The 17,513-nt window shown below is 39.1% G+C and overlaps 1 protein-coding gene across 1 annotated transcript in view; it reads right to left on the bottom strand.

Moving 5' to 3' along the window:
- The window catches only part of SCN7A (sodium voltage-gated channel alpha subunit 7), a 79,776-nt gene extending 65,069 nt beyond the window's left edge, over positions 1–14,707 (bottom strand). Inside the window, exon 1 of the mRNA XM_025852828.2 lies at positions 14,403–14,707. Coding sequence (XP_025708613.2) covers positions 14,403–14,412 — 10 coding nt within the window. The 5' untranslated portion in view covers positions 14,413–14,707. The remainder of the gene's footprint in view (positions 1–14,402) is intronic.
- Positions 14,708–17,513: the final 2,806 nt, after the last annotated feature.

Below are 17,513 nucleotides of genomic sequence, written 5' to 3'. Positions count from 1 at the left end.
GGGTATCTTTAAACTATACCACAAAAGTGCTTATAAGCTATAAATTTTCAGACAAGGGTAAACAATGGATACCTCAGTATAGCTACCTTAGAGATATCCAAAAACCAATGGGCTTACTGGGATAATTTGTTTCACTGAGTAACTGACCAGTTGATGTCATGTGAGACTGTCCGGAAATTTTCTTTTTTGTAAATGTTAAAGTCAAATATTTTGTAAAATTTTGTAAAATTGAAGGTGAGCTAGCATAGTGGATGTTAATTTGGAAGGGAGGAGGTGCTGCCTAGCATGGTGATCCTCTACATAGATTTAGAAAATTTGTTACTGTACAAATCATGGTGGGAGACCTCCTACAACAGAAGTGGAAAGAACCAGATAATGTAGATAATGACTTTTCCAGGGTCTCACAGATCTAAGGAATGACGACATGACCTTGCCAAGCCAATCAAATGCATCAGCTCAAGATTTCTAATTTTGATTTAATGACACAAAATAAAAGAGGCAGTAGAGAATCCTTTTTTTGTAAGAGAGGCAAAAGTTTCAGCAGAAACTTTCAGCAGTTTTGGGGGTGATAGTAGCAAAAGAGGCAGTAGCAGTGACCAGTGCTATATTTTTGGTTGTCTGAGCAGAGGCATTCCAATGCCCACTGGCCTGGTTCGGCCTTATGATGTTGGCTGTGATCTTGGCTATGATTTAGTATACTCTGCCTATGCCCCCTCCCCCTATTTTCTTTTTTAGATACCCAGATTTAGTATTACTGAGATTAAGTTTTATTCTATCATGTGAATTTATTTTCCCCAGACTAATTCTGTTATTGTCATTAAGCATAATTTGAAATATTAGTATAATATAGAATCTACATAAAGACTAAATAGTTTGCTTCAAACAAGAATGGAAAAATAGAGGTTATTAAATAACTGATACAAGGAAGTTCATGGAAAATGTTTTTTCCCCCATTATTTTCACAATTAGGGTGAGGATTCTCTTTCTGTTAGTCATTTTAAATCAAATTTAGAACTTACTTTCCATAAAGCTTTTGGAGCATGAAAGAGTATGCAAATGAATTTGGTTTTCTTTACAGGCATTTTGAAGTTCAGGCATTCTCTTCCTTCTAGTTATGCTGATGGTGTGGGTTTTGTGTAGGTTGTTTTTCTTTTATCCTGTATTATTTGTGGAGTATATAAGTGGAAATTCAGAATTGGGCAGTGTTCATTATCCTTGTTCCATATACTTCCTATAGCCAAATAAATCTTAGATGGTTCAGTGATTTAAATGAAAAATAAATTTAAAAAAATCTAACCAATGAGGGGTGTCTGGGTGTCTTAAGGGTCTGCCTTTGGCTCAGGTCATGGTCCCAGGGTCTTGGGATCAAGCCCCACATCGGGCTCCCTGCTCAGCAGAGAGCCTGCTTCTCCCTCTCCCACTCCCCCTGCTTGTGTTCCCTCTTTAGCTGTGTCTCTATCTGTCAAATAAATAAATAAAATCTTCAAAAAATCTAAACAATGAAGGTTATAAAAAGAAAACTTAAGTGAACATATTTATAATAATTTAAAAAAGGAAGTCCTAATTTAATGAAGAAAACTACTGGCTAGGATTTGAGGAAATAGCACTGTAATAAGCTTTTTTTGGTACATGTGAATGTACCAAACTTTTGGTACATTCTAGAACTTTTCTAGAAGGAAATCTGGAGCTAGTTATCTAAATTAAAATGTATATACTTTATCTTAGCAATTTGAGTAAAAGAAATTCATTTCATTGGGGGATGGCTGGGTGGCGTAGTCAGTTAAGTATCTGCCTTCGGCTCAGGTCATGATCCCAGGGTCCTGGGAAGGAGTCCTGTATCGGGCTCCTTGCTCAGTGGGGAGCCTGCTTCTCTCTCTGCCTGCCCTTCCCCCTGCCTGTGCTCTCTCTCTCTCTCTCTCTCTCTGACAAATAAATAAATAAAATCTTTAAAAATAAATAAATAAAGCAGTATTCTCTAGAGAACATATTTTAAAAAAAGCAATTTACTTCATTGGTAGACCTCAAACTAATTTCTATGAATAAGATTGCTCAGAGTAGTATTTTGATAGCTAAGAATAAAGCAGTCAACGTAATCTCAGGTGCAGCTACTAAAATATATTTACACACACACACACACACACACACACACATACACACACACACATATATGTCTGGATCATATGACTTACTCTCATACCATATAAGGTATATGGAATATGGAAGAAGTACCAGTTTAGATTAGGGATAGGAGAGGTAATGTTTTGTATTTTTGGGGTTTGATGTGTATCTGAAATATCCAAAATCAAGAATTCAGATATTAATTAGAAATTTGGATCTGGAGCTTAATAAAGACAAAATGTATATGTGTGTGTATATATTCTATGTACACACATAAGTATATGTATATATATTAGTATACATATACATATATATACCAGATATGGTCATATAGTTATATAGATACAGAAATAGTTGAAGTCAAAAGAGTACAATAGATTATGTATACTTGCAAATGTGAAATTCTTTATAGAATGATACTAAAAACAGCCCATTGAAAAGCATCTACCTATCATTTAACATTTGTGATTTAAAAAAGTTTATAAAGCAAGTGATTATATGTATCACTACTAATAAGTGTTTTAAATCAAATGGGTAAAAAATAAGAGCTATCATAGTCGAAATATTGAAAGCACTTAAAGAAAAGTGGCACCCATTAGGAAACAATGATAAGATGATTACTGGCTTCTCATCACAAAAATACAGAAACCAGAAGACTGTGTAATAATGTTTTTAAAGTGTTGAAAGAAAAAAAGGTAAGTCTAGAATTCCACATAAAGCAAAAGTATCTTCCAGTAATGAAGACAAAGATATTCTTAGATGTTTCAGATGGAAATTTAGACCTTCAAGAAGAAATGAATAGCAAGAGAATTGGTAAACATGTGGGAAAATATAAAAAATATAAAGCATAATTATATTCAAGAGCATAGACAGAAAAATAAAAACTGTGGCATTTTATATAATAGAACACAACCCCATCAATAAAAACAAATGAAGTAATGATAGACATACAGATGAGTAAGTGCCAAACACTACACTGAGTGAAAGAAGGCTTCCAGCAAGTATCACAAACTACATGATCCACTTTATATGAAGTGCTAGAACAGACAAAATTCATCTCTAGGTTTAGAACAGGAATTGAGTGGGAGGGATGATAGAACTTTCTGGGGTGATAATAACGTTCAACAGCCTATTAGGACTTCAGAGCACACAGGTGTATATGTTTGTGAACACTGACCAAATGATACCCTTAAAGTTTGTGCATTTTCCTTTGTTTTACCTTTAAAAAGCCCATAAACAGGGGCGCCTGGATGGCTCAGTCAGTTAAGCATCCAACTCTTGATTTCAACTCAGATTGTGATCTCAGGGTTGTGAGAGGGAGCCCTGCATCGGGCTCTGGGATGGGCCTGGAGCCTACTTAAGATTCTCTCTGTTCCCCCCTGCCCCCTCCCAAATGAATAAATAAGTAAAAATAAGAAAATAAAAAGCCTGTAAACAAATACTGAATTCTAGTTAAATATATGAATTATGAAATGTTTATGGTGAAGTCCGCTGGTATTTGCAACCTATTTTGAAAAGCAATAAGGAAATATGAAGAACTGAGAGATGGTTTGAGGAATGCATAGATAGATAAATGATAAACTAAATATTATAAAATGACAACTGAAGACTCTAGGTTCTGAGTGCATGGGTGTTCATTACACAGTTCTGTCAATTTTTTTTTATGTTTAAAATATTTTTAGAATAAAAATTTGGAAAAAATGTTTGGTTCTGGAGCTAGATTATCTGGATTCAAACCTGGGCTTTAGCATTTTCTAACTGTGACCTTGAGCAAAGTACTTAACCTCTCCATTCCTTAGTTTCTTAAGCCATAAATGTGAATGGGAAGTGCTTACCTCACAGGGGGGCGTGAGCATTGAGAGAGAGAATAAGTAAGTATGAAGCACCTAGAACAGTGTCTGCTGGTTACTACACAATCAATAGTAGCTATTACCATTTTTAATCCTTTAAAGCATGGTAATTTTATTTTTAGCCATCTTTTTAATTGAAATTATGATATTTCATGGAATTTATAAAAATAATAGGCAGAAAAAAAAATAATAGGCAGAATGTTATTTAATTTCTTTTTTTAAAAAATTTAATTATCTTAGCGGGTAAGGCAGAGAGAGTCTCAAATTGACTCCATGCTGAGCGTGGAGCCTAATGCAGGGCTCGATCGCACGACCCTGAGATCATGACCTGAGCTAAAACCAAGAGTTGCTTAACTGACTGTGCCACTCAGGTGCCCCTTATTTAATTTCTTATTGATAAATCAAAGTAATAATAATATTCAATTATAATAATTCCAACACTATGACATCCTTAAATAATTTTTAAAACTCAAAGAGTTCTGCTTTTTACATTTTCCTCTGCTTTACTTACTTATATCTCTTTTATCATCAGACTTCTAGTTTTTATTCCTGCTGCTTACAAGTTACTTGCTTCTATCTGCTTCCTCTTCTAACGATTGCCTCCAGCTTATTAGGTGTAAACATCATTATAATAAGCTAGAGATGGCAACCAACCAAACTTTACAGTTCTGGTTCTTCATAAAACTTCTCCCTCCACCCTATCCCTAAGTGTCATTATTTTCTTATCCTGAGAGATAGCTGGAAGGGTTGGGACTGATGCAGGTTGACTCTTGGATAAATAAGGCAGAACACACATCTCTTAAGATTCCTAGATTCCACTCAGCTTTAGGAGAAGCTGATGCTATTTCTTTTTATCGTAAGTATAATCTAAATCATGTCACAACTATTACCCAATGACTTAATGTCCCAAGGGTATAACTATTTCTATGTAGGTGGACAGGTTGGAAGGCAGCTGGCCGGACAGACTTAATGTAACATAAATAGCCTTCTAGTCCTGTAAGCAGACAAGCTCCAGTCTCCAAAACTGGCTCAGGCTTCATTCCATCTATTGCATAGCTAATTTATGTTTCTGGATTCTTTGTGTATTTGCATCTCTTCACTCCAGTTGGTGATCACTTTGTTTTATTCCAACTATTTTTCTTGCCCCTGGAATTGTTTGCTCTTTCCTGACTTAGATGACTTTTGATTTATAGCTCTGACCTTTACATTCTCTGTAATTGTGTTCTGCCCAGAGTTTAGTCAATTTCGGCTAAGGCTCCTCAATAATGTGTGTCTGACCTAGTACTGACCTACTTTGGGTCCCAGTTCTGGGCTTTTGGGGTTTTGATGGTTTCAGATTTCATGATTGCTCACTTCTATCCTTCCCTAGTTCCCCTGTCCTAACCCCTCTCAGACCCCTTGGAGCACATTATTGGAATATGTAATCTTCCAGAAAGAACTGTGCTGTTCTTATTTTCATTTATAGTTCTATCTTTTACCCTTTTAATTTCAGATATATTTAAAAATTGAGCTTCGATTTTTCTTTAAAAATTGTTTTTGCATTTTGATATGTCATTTATGGCAGTAAGTTTAACCATGGTGTTTACTTTTGACATAATTTATTTAGCAATCATTTGTGGAATATATACTCATTAGGTGTCAAGCACTGTGCCAGACAGCAGTGCTGGAAATATTAATAAAATATAGTTGCTGAATTTAAGGGCAATGGGAGACAGACTTGTAAACAAAGAAGAACCAAGTCATCTTGGTTATATCTGAAAACTAAGCTTGAAGAGCAACAAAGACTGAAATTAAAATCATCTCCAACATGTCAAAATTTCCAATGATCTCAGAAAAATTAATGTCTCTCTTCTTGAGAGAGGAGCAGTCTAATACATTAAGCTTCAGAATGACACAGTCAATATACACAATAGAATTAGAAGTCCATAACCAGGGTCAGATAACAAAGTCTCTCTTTTTGCATCTGATTGCAAATTTAGGAAGAACAATGAAAAGAAGGAAAACTTAGTGGCAGTTGAAACACCAGGAATGGATGCAGTTGGCTAGGAATAGGATCTCAGTGAGGGTCTCCTGCCTCACTAAGGAATGCCACTATCTATAAAAGTGATAAAGACAGTAGAAAGTGAGGTTGCCAGGAGCACAAAAATAAAGTTGATTCTGCCTTAAATATTCCTACTCGAATCTCCTAAGACAACCAAGGTTTTGATCCCTACCAATCAGTCTCTGAAAGGGGTCTAAGCCAACATTCCAAACCACTCAATGTCCCATATTTCTCCAGATGTCCTCAAAACTTCTACTGCTTTGAGAAATTGACCTCTAGAATTTCTGAATTATCCCTTGTTACTCCAACAAAATGGGCAAGTTGTAAAGGAGCCAGGATCTTCCTAGAATTGTATTCATAGTGAACCCAATCTGTCAGATCCTTGACCAAAAATTTCTGACCAGAGGCCACGTTAGGGCTCAACAATTGAGAGAAAAGTACCCTTTGTTACTTCCCAGAGGAATGCAAAGGGGTTCTGTCATGCAACCAGATTCTATGACTTGCCTTCAATCCTCAAGTACTTGATGCAACCGGCTCCAAGACCTGACCCTGGTTTCTGTTTAAAAAAATCCAAATTGGCACTCTCCCTGGAGCCTTTGGGGACATTCAGAACTAGCTGAGCTCCATGAGGATCCTCTTAATCTGCGGTGAAACTGCTCGATTTCCTTGAACCTTCATCGTTGCCCACCTTTTGAGGGGTAGAACTAAGCTCAGAGATCCATGAACTATGGCAAAATCTGTGACCAGATGGAAGAGTTCAAAACCAGTTGTCATGGAAGGCCAACCACAGACCTATGGCACCTAGTTTGGCTCTGGGTTAGCTGGAGATGGGCCCAGGACCTTGAACAATGTACCAGACAGGACAGCTGACTAGCTGTGGATTCTGGGGCCTCTGAGAGGACAGAGAAGGTGAGAGGTGAGAGTTGTATGGAAAGAAAATCCTCTTAATGCAGCTGACTTGAATTATACCAGCTCTTGACTGCATATTAGAAATCTCCTGGTGCTGACATTGAAAATCTAGGAAGCAGCAGCCCAACCAAGACAGACAATATGAGAGTATCTCGAGCTTGGTCCCCTTGAGATGAATCTAATGCAGCTTGCCAGACAGAAAGATTCTTTTGGCTGATAGCCAGGCTTCATCCACCCACCTTTATAAAGCAAGCAGAGACATCATTACATTTTGGGGGACTGTTTTTTTCTTGTCTGAGCTCCTAACTATGAGAGATGAAGCTATACCAGAATTGCTAAGGCAAATACCTGCTTTAGAACATAACTTCTCCAGAAGATCCACATGTTTTTCACCTCTTTGGGTAGTTTTTTTTTTTTTTTTTCCCCTCACCTCTAAAACAGTCCTCATTCTCTGGGTGTTTCTTTGACAATGATCTTACCAGATGTTGCCATTTTGCCACAGAGGTCCTGAGGCAAAGCAGCTCTAATGTTTGAAATCAAAGAAATGCAACTGGGACATCTATCTTAGCCTATCGCTTCTAGTTCCATCCAAGATAATGAATCTATCTTTTTGCTTCTATTCGTCCTCTTGTTTCCAATACATCTAATCTCATATTCAAGTAGCATGGCCAAAAGTCACAGTTTTGGAGGACAGTTTGGATTTATGCCTATTGTTGAGAACTATTAATAACATTCTTTTTCTTTTTCAAAATCATCTTTAGCGGGACGATGTACGACGCAGCCATGCATGCAGTGAGCCGATGTTCAGCCTCTTTAGCTGAGGTCCCAGGGAAGAGGCTGTGTGGATAGAGTTCTGTATCGGCAACTGCAGCCGCATCTTCTGAGAGATAATGAGGGACAGGGAAGAATGAGGATTCCAGAAGTCAATGTTTTTCCTCTCTCCTTAGGTCATTCCCTCTTGCTTCCGCCTCCCTTAGTTTGATTCCCAAGGTAGAGCCTGCCAATAATGCAGTCAGGCTGGGGAGACAGATTCCACACCTGTAGGAAATGACTGCCCAGGGCAGGCACAGCTCCCTTACTTTTTTCCCACCTCAGGGAATGGGAAACACTGCATCTAAATAATCAAACGTCATGCTTTCTGGGAAGCTGGAGTTGATCCTAGGCTGAGCTAGAGTAGCTCTGCCAAAGAGAATCCTGAGATGTTCCACTGTATACCAGATAATATATATTTATTCTCCTAATGTATTTTCTAAAAGGATTTATAGTAGCTTACAAGGGTGTAGATCGGATAGCAAGACAATATAAATTAAGAAAAATGAAGCAAAAAATAAAAAATAAGGCAGTGGACCCACAGAATAAGGATAATATCCCAAATGCCAATTTCACTCTGACATGGAGCAGGAGATAAGAGCAAACCGCTCCTCACTTAGTGTCCGAAGTATTTTCTCTATCAGACATGGACAAAGCATCAAGCCTATTGCACCAATGACTTCCAGATAACTTGGAAAAAAAAAAAAGCAATGATAGTAATGACAAGGCTGATAAACAAATTAACTAGGGACTGGAAGGTACCGCCTGCATAAGTGAAGGAGACAGAGTTGATGTGATCATCAAACTGAATCCGTGGTATTGAGAGTGTAGGAAACATACCAGCCTTAGTGAAGTGACCAATTTAGATTGACATCTTTGTTCACTCATACCACTTAAATGTACTTCCCATATATATTAGGCTTATACTTCATCTTTCCCACATTCTGTGATGACTCAAAGCTAAATTTCTCTGGGATAGAGCCTTTTCCCTTAGAGTTCTCTCTCCCCTTTTTTTCTCCAGGGTTTAGAGCTCAAATGATAATGAGAGGCATTGATTTTTTTTCTTATGGAGGATACAAAAATAATATGATTGTCTTTTAGGAAGCAGAAAGCTATAAGGCAAGATGTCCGAAGCTCATGAAATTCTGACAGATATGGATAAGATTAAAACAGTCAATCATTTTTACAGTAAAGCTCTAGAAGATACCATTGAAACTCTTCTCAATGGATGCAACCTTGATATGGAAGCAACAGGCATCCTTACACAGTTCTTCTAGGAGTGTAAATAAGCACATTATGTTCTCTGTTTGGCAACAGTTTCTAAAATAAAGTTGCATGTACTCATGGGCCCAGCAATTAACTGGTCCTATGAATATTCTTGTTGAAGTTTGAGAAAGTATGTTTGCAAAGATGTTAATCACACTATACTTTTAGTTTCAAAGACTAGAAACAACCAAATAGTCTATCCTCAGGAACTGATACCATAAATTTCAAAATGTTGCTATCACGGAATGCTATTTAGTAATAATGAAAAATGAGACACGTACGTCTGTGCTTAGATGGCAAGATTCCCAAAATAAATTAGTGAAAAACCTAATGTTGAAACTGGCTGGCATTGTTCACCTTTGACTGAAGTATTTTATAAGAATTACATACATAGTGTTATATCTGCTAGTGAATGCTTAATGATCCCCCCTCTGGAAGGAAGGAAGTTGCTACATCTATGGAGAGGGGTTGAAAAAGTGTCAGGGGGATTTTGTCACCTTCTGGCTAATATTTCTATACTACATGAACATAATTTACCCTGTATATGTATTACCAAAATCCAAAAATGGAGAGTTTACACACTGAAGGCTTGGGAATAAAGAACAGACTGACCAGAGTGGCACCAATCCACCTGGAATTTTGTAGCTGCCTCTTCCTCTTGACTTGAACTGACTTGGTTTTCTGCTTTTTGATTATTTTTCCACTTTAGCTGCTTGCTTCTTATTTAGTTTTGATGATCTTGTTCCTACTTTTTACCTCTCCTGAGCATACAGTCTCTCTTTTTTTTTAACTTTTATTTATTTATTTATTTTTAATTTTATATTTTTATTGTTATGTTAATCACCATACATTACATCATTAGTTTTTGATGAAGCCTTCCATGATTCATTGTTTGTGCATAACACCCAGTGCTCCATGCAGAACGTGCCCCCTTGAATACCCATCACCAGGCTAACCCATCCCCCCACCCTCCTCCCCTCTAGAACCCTCAGTTTGTTTTTCACAGTCTATCTTGCCCGAGTTTCTCCTTTGTCTTTGGACCTGGATTCTTCCTGTAGCCCTGTTCTGTTCCCAGGTCAGTCTATTTTGGCTTCAATATACCCACTTAATTCTGGACTCAACTCCCTCTGACAATTTTAGCCAAGTATTCCTAGAATATATCATCCTGCAGAGGAAAACTATAAAGAAGTAACTTTCAAAAACATACATATGCATTGCCACTTTGTTTTGATTAGAGTCCCTAAGAATTATAAGCCAGGAATTCTTCTGGATTCAAAAACTAGGAAAACACCCTTGTAAATAAATGAGTACCACCAAAAATCCCAACAGACAGGTCCCAACTGTCCCTCAAATATAAAGATCTCTTTTGAGGACTGAATTCCCCCCCAAAACTTAGTAATCTTGGATTCTAGTAATGGTTCATTCAAATAATCAGGAGCTAAGGTCTTCACAAGTACTTTCTTGCCAGGGAGGAGGAGGAGTGCAGGTCATATACATTCAGAGTGGTACAATTTATACTGAAGAGAAGAAATCTGGACAAAAGTATCATGTGACAAAATCTCAGCCTCTGGTCTCAAATTCACTTACCAGAATTAGCCCAAAGAAAGCTCAGTGGACATTTGAAAACCCTGAGTGGGTACAGGACAGTAAGTCACTGTGTAAAATGGAGTCTCACCAGGGTGAGCCATTATGACTAGCAATGGAGGCAGGGAAGGCTTCCAGGAACATGAAGGAAAGCTGCCTCGGTTTTAACTAAGCCCACTTGAACTTCCCTATGGCAGCCTCATGGTTCACTAGCATGGTTCACTTATTTCTATGGATACGAAAACAACTTCCAAGCTGTGCCTGTCCAGCCCACCAAAACAAGAATACTGGGGAGAGGCCAGAATCTTTACAGAACTAACTGTTCTTGTGACCGTAGTCAGTCAGACCCTTGATCAGAAGAAACTGGCCAGAGTCCATTTAAGAGCTCAGGAAGGAGGAATGAATTCTTGCCCCTGCTAGAGTAATACAAAGGAGAGATTGTTATACATGTAACTTCTATACCCATCAGCAATTCTGAGGCCTTTTTGCCTATGGTTTTAGATGCAATTAGATCTATGGAATACAAAATTTAAAAAAAGAATTCCAAAAGTGTCGCATTTACTGGAACCCTGGAGGTCTCTTAGAACTGGCTACTTACCTCTACTTCTGATCATTCTGAAAGAGTTGGTATGCTTTTCCAGGATCTACTCCCATCTCAAAACTACTCTAGCTTTTCAAATGTAGAACCAAACACATAGATATTCAACTTCTTCTCAAATTGAAGAGCGACTTTGAAACGTATTAGGGTGAGACTGGATATGGACCAGAGCCAAAGTTGTAACCTATAATCAGGTGCTTGGACCCTGCAACCTCTGGGAGAACTCAGAGAATTAAAGACTGGTGGATCAGTTGCCTCACTTTGGCATTTGAAGTAGAAGGCAAGAAATATTCTACTCAGCACCATATATTCAACCAGGTACCATGGCCCCCAAGTCAGCTTGAGGGTTCTAGTTTAAAACCAAATTCTCCGTCCTAATCTTGGACTTTAAAGTCATAATTTCTCTGGCCCGGGTTGAGGGGGTGTTGATGAGGGGTGCTAGCTTCAGCATTTTGGTCAACCTTTTGTTTGATGTTGATACAGTCAGTCTGGCGCCTGCCTGCCACCACAATGATTGTGGTGTCCACAGCTGTCCACAGAGTGGTTACCTGCAGCTAACAATAGGCTGAGTCAATCCAGTCAGGGATACTCTGTATGTAACAGGGATAACTCTTTGCAAGGCAAAGGAGGGATCTCCCACTGGCATGGAGTACAACTAGAATAAGCCTGATTTATAAATAGCAATGAATGAACAAATCCATGGAAATCATGATCCCAGATGGGCCAAGAGATACAGACCAGCTGAAAAACATCCCTAAAAGCCCTCAGGTGAAAACTTACTCTTCAGCCTTAAAGGTTTCCTCCTTCAGCATTGCAGAGGTGATGACTTAACTTGCCTGGCCTTGGTCAACCCACACTAATAGAAGAGAAAGGGGCCAACTCAGGGAAAAATGAGATCTGTACAAGTTCATATGATGGTGGATGGCTACATTGTTAATAGCTACTCAGTGTGGGCGAGACTTACAGATATCCTCTCACAGCTGACCAAACTGATACTGGTTAGTAAAAATAGTGGGACCAGAGTCCCGGAAATCAAGAACATCGCTTTTATACTAATGCCCCCACCATAAGCTTTTAAGAGAGGGTCTATGATGCTAGCTATAGGGTTGTCGGTCAGTCTTTGAGTAGCCCCATTGTGGTACAGATCCTATCATGATGAGAGATCGAGGACTCAGACATGTTAGCATACTTCTTCCCTAAGTAAGATATTGAGCAAAATATTGCTGTTTCATTCCCAGAGTGCTTTAAAGCTGTATTCATCCTACCTGGGCAAAATTAGTGGAAGTGTATATCAACTACCCTACCAGAGCCTCTCCCACAGGAGGCTGTGAAACAGAATGCCTGGATGTTTGGCTCTACCTTCTGCTCCTTAGTGGAGACTGATAAACTGCAGCAGGTCATGGGGACTGCCTATGTCAGCGGGGGTCTATAGGTCCCTTTTCTTGAGCCTACATCCAATTTCAGGTTTTTCTCCTCTTGTTTTCAAACACATCGATTGGAAAGAAGGGGCTCACAATACCTCTTCCCTGAGTCCAGGATTACAATGAATCCCAGCAGTTAAGAGTAGAATATTGTATAACTAACTTTCTTTTCTCCTACATTAATTAATGGGCCAAATAAATTTAGCAATATCCAATATACTTACGTCCCAAGAAGTAAGACCACATATCTAAAATAAAATTTAAAGCTAAAAAGAGGAAGAGGGTAGAGCTTATTTTGAGAATATTCAGAAGTATTTAAATATGAATTATTAACTATGGCACACAATTTTGTGAAGATGGAGTCTCACAGGTTAGAATATACTTTAAACTGTACAGGTGCCAAGAGATCAGAACCTGGATTTGAATTTCTTTTCCTTTAGTGCACTGTAGTGAGGCTGTCAAAGCCCCTTTCATTTTTATATAAACATAAAATGAGAGCTAGAATAATGAAGTGGATAAAAACACAAAACAATTCCTTATACAAGCAACAGTTACACATGATATTACATTCACAAAACCTTTCAGGTAATCTGTGTTGTTCAGTCCTTACCAGGATATGTAAGCTTTTGATGTGTCATTTACAAATAAGAAGAATAAAATTTAATCAAAAGTTAAATAACTCGTTTCACTTTTGAAAAATGAAAATCAATTTTTATAATTCTAAATCTCAAAGTCTTTATTGAACTTCAGCTCAGTATTGATTAGCCAACCAATCTCAACAAATTACCTATGGGTCTTATCTTCTTGATTTGTAAAACTGGTGGCTGGATTTTAGGAACTTTAATTAGAGCTGGAAAATAGCAGGTAGGGTGCGCAAGACTCTGTTTACTACAAGGCCCAGATTCCTTCTATTTTGCCATAAACTACTCTCCTGAACAATAGCCAGGAAGAAAAGCATCCACAAAAATACCACCCAAACTTCTCATTTCAAGAGAATTTTCTGACCAATATCCAAATTTGACTCCATCATTTCCATTAATAAAGGGAGCAAAACAGTGTGTCATTCCACATATTTTTATCATTTGTCCTGCTTTGACCAATATCCTAAGTATTGGAGGCAACATATAACAAGAGTCACAATGAATACATCATCACTTCTAGAAGAAAACTTCCAGAAGGTATTCAGTTTACAGGCTAGCCAAGACAAAAACAAAAACAAACCTGTTGATCCAAACAATACCAAAATGCCCAGCCATTTAAACTGGGCACACCATTTCCCATCACATCTATGCCTCTGTTTGTTTGTTTGTTTGTTTTAAATTTTTTAATCTATGCCTCTAATTTTATACTGTTGATTGTCATATGAAAAGCACCAATTTTAAAATCACTAAGTTATTTAAAATAAGAGACAAGATCCCTTCACAAAGTATACTCCATCCTGAGTAAGCTTTAATTCCCTCTATTCTATCACTGTGCCATGTAATCGAAACGTCATTGACATATGGGGTTTCTAGAAATTAGAAACTCTTAATTTCTGCTCTGTTAGTGTAAAGCATCTTGGCTTCAGAAGCTTACCTGGTGGGATGAGAAAACTGACCAGGGACACAGTGCAGAGTAAACATCCGCACACCAATGCTGCCTTTGAAGTAGCTCTCTTAATTCAGGTCCAGAATCTTAAATCTACTGCTCAAGATTTTAAGGGTGTGTATGGGGTGGGGCCGGCTGGGGGTGGGTGGGAAAGGGTGGCAGCAGATGGCGGCTCTCACCATCCTGGGGCTGGGCACACAGCAAGAAAAGGCACTTACTTGCTACCATGTGATGGGTCTCCAACAGCAACTGAGGGAACCCTGAGAAGCAGAGCTCCCTGGAGCCCTTTTCTCCTCCTGGGCTTCTTTTTCTTCTCGGATCTCTCTGGTTTTCCCAGTTCTGGTTGCTTAGGAGGTGTTGCTAGGCTGGCGTCTGCCCTCACCAGCTGATGCTACAGGTCACGACGGCTCGGCGGTGAATGGGCCCCACTGGATTCCCAGCTAGAAACCGGGTCCCTGGGCTGGCTGCCCAGCCACTGGTCCAGAGACCCCTCCTGGCCAGATGCGCAGTGGAGCCGCGCCTGCCACCTTGATGCTGTTTGTGTCTTTCCCACTCCTCCCTCCCATCTCCTGGCCACGCCACCCTCTCCCCCGCCCTCATCCCCAGGGTGGTGAGCGACTTGGCCATCCAGACCGGGCGTGGGCGGGGTGATGGAGACCGAGACCGGCAGCCGCCACCGCTTAGGCCTGACCGGCAGCTGCTCCGCTCGGGTCTCCTCCACAGCTGCTGGAGAAGGGAGGGGGCGCGAGGAGGGGATCCGTGAGGAGGAGGAGCTGATGCAAGAGCCTGAAAAGCTGGAGAGGATAGGAAGAGGGGGTATGCAGCTAAGGGTTTTGGAGAGGTGGGAATAAGAGAGAGAGGAGGGGAGAGGGAGAGAGGAAGGCAGCAAACTCAGGTCTTCACCTCCAGTTGCTTTCTCTCTCTCCCCTTGCCTAGCTGTCCCAGTAGAGCTTGTCTGGGGCAATTGTCAGCCTGCAGCATTCAGATCTGAACATTGCTTAGGGGTGTGTGTGTGGGGGGGGTGTTTAGGAACGAATGGGTTGGAGCTATTACAACCTCACTCTGGATTTCTTTCCCACTCTGGGGACTTGAGATACAAAGGGCAGAGGAAAAATCATGCATATTTGGAAAAACTGTGTGCAACAATCAAGTTTGGGGGTGAAGGGAAGAGCTGTTGGACCTTCTTTCCCAAAGGGAGTTTGGAAACTTTGCTACACCACAGAACGCTCATTTTATAATCTTATCTTGTTTGAAAATGGTGAACTAATGAATCATTGAACATTACATCAAAAACTAATGATGTACTATATGTTGGCTAACTGAACATAGTAATAAAAAAAAGTAAAAACAATTTCTACAACACACCAAGAAAAAATAACAAAAATGAGGAAGAGGAAAAAGAAATTGTGTATATTTGTAAGAGGCTCTAAGTGTATATTCCAAGGCGTGAGACAGAAGGGTAAAGTGGAACGAAATTAACACTGGTTCTGTGCAAACTGTGTCAGGGACTTCATGTTTCATCCATGACTCACAGAAAAGGCCTTGTTACATGTATTTTGTTTGTTTAAATTACACACTTGTTATGAAAGATTTCAAACATATACGAAAATACAAAGAAAGTATAACAAACTCCTTTGTACTCATCACTCCGCCTCAATCACACTGCCTCAACTATTATCAACACATAGCCAATCTTGTTTTATCTATACTTGCCCCCTCACCTTGGATTAGCTTAAAAGTAGTCCAGACATCATAATATTTTATCCAAATTATATTAACATAAGACTCTGAATAAGTTCTTTAAAAATACAACCCCTTCAATACAACCCAATACAATTATCATAACTAAAAATTAACAATTACTTCATAGTGTCAAACATCCACTTGATTTCTTTTTAATAAACTATACAGTGGCAAACTGAACATAATAAAAAAATGTATAGATCATCATGTTCTCTTTCCCACACTTCGTGATGGCAGTACAAGTGAATGTTCTAGTGCATAGAACTTTCTTCTGGGGCAATCCAATTTATGCATCCCTTTTCACCCAGGAAAATCTATGCATCTTGCGGTACATTAAGACATAAGAAACATTTAATGAATTTAATATTAAATATTTTAAAGCTTAAATAATATACTTGACATAAACTGCTTTGTATAATGTGTAACGCTGTGCAAGATGCTGTGCAAACCAATAATAGAAACAAGAGACAAATAGAAGGGAAACCAATGATGTTGGATTTATCTTCTGAGCTGGGCAATCATTTTTTTGTTTTTCTGGAACAATATGTTGCTAATGTGGGAAACAAAGGCAGAAGAAAATTATTAAACTTCCTTACTACTTGCAGCGAGCGCATTGACAAGTCCTTGAAACAGGCAGAGTGACATTCCTCAGGAACTCAGCTGCCTCAATATGAATACTTTGCTATGGGCAAAAGAAAACCCTAGCCTGACTCCCAGGATCCTGTAACTTTAACATATAAAAGTTCCTTTGGAAACTTCCTTTATCTTATGTTGGCAATCACCCCCCAAGCATATGACCCACTGATATACATCTGAAGGGTCTCATGTCTCAAGTTTTATTAGACAGTAACAAATGACTTTTCTCCAACAACAGCTAGCCCCATCAATGTCCTAGAAACCTTGTTTCCAAAGTTCCTTAGAGACTTACGCTATCCCTAACCCCCTCCCAACTTGAAAGTATATCGTGGGCCGCTCCTCATGACCCCAGTGCAGCTCTTCCTGCCCACGGGTCCTGTCCCCATGCTTTCATAAAACCACCTTTTTGTACCAAAGATGTCTCAAGAATTCTTTCTTGGCCATCAGTTTCGAACACTAACATTTTTCCCACATCATCGCCACCACTGTTAGATAATATTACTAAGTTAATCTGACAAATTTTGGCAAACATTATGCTCCTAATAATGAGTTGATGAGATTCTTTTGAATTGCTCAGTAGAGGGAAGCTCTTTGTTTTCCACACTTCTGCCTTAAGAACCTTATAATCATGTTTTCTAAGCTGTGTTTCTTAAGTACACATATTCAGAAGGTGGAAACTCTAGACCTGCATGTCCTACCTCATCAAGAAAAAACTGATTTTGGAGAGGATATGGAGAAAGGGGAGCCCTCTTACACTGCTGGTGGGAATGCAAGCTGGTGCAGCCACTCTGGAAAACAGTATGGACGTTCCTCAAAAAGTTAAAAATAGAGCCACCCTATGACCCAGCAATTGCACTACTAGGTATTTACTCCAAAGTTATAAATGTAGTGATCTGAAGGGACACCTGCACCCCCATATTTATAGCAGCCATGTCCACAATGGCAAAACT

This window comes from Callorhinus ursinus, unplaced genomic scaffold, assembly GCF_003265705.2.
Source record: "Callorhinus ursinus isolate GAN/ISIS: 27379988/994484 unplaced genomic scaffold, GSC_fseal_2.0 scaffold2, whole genome shotgun sequence".
NCBI classification, from domain to species: domain Eukaryota; kingdom Metazoa; phylum Chordata; class Mammalia; order Carnivora; family Otariidae; genus Callorhinus; species Callorhinus ursinus.
The sequence above is the reverse complement of the archived record's forward strand: the minus strand, read 5'-3'. Positions and strand labels throughout refer to the sequence as shown.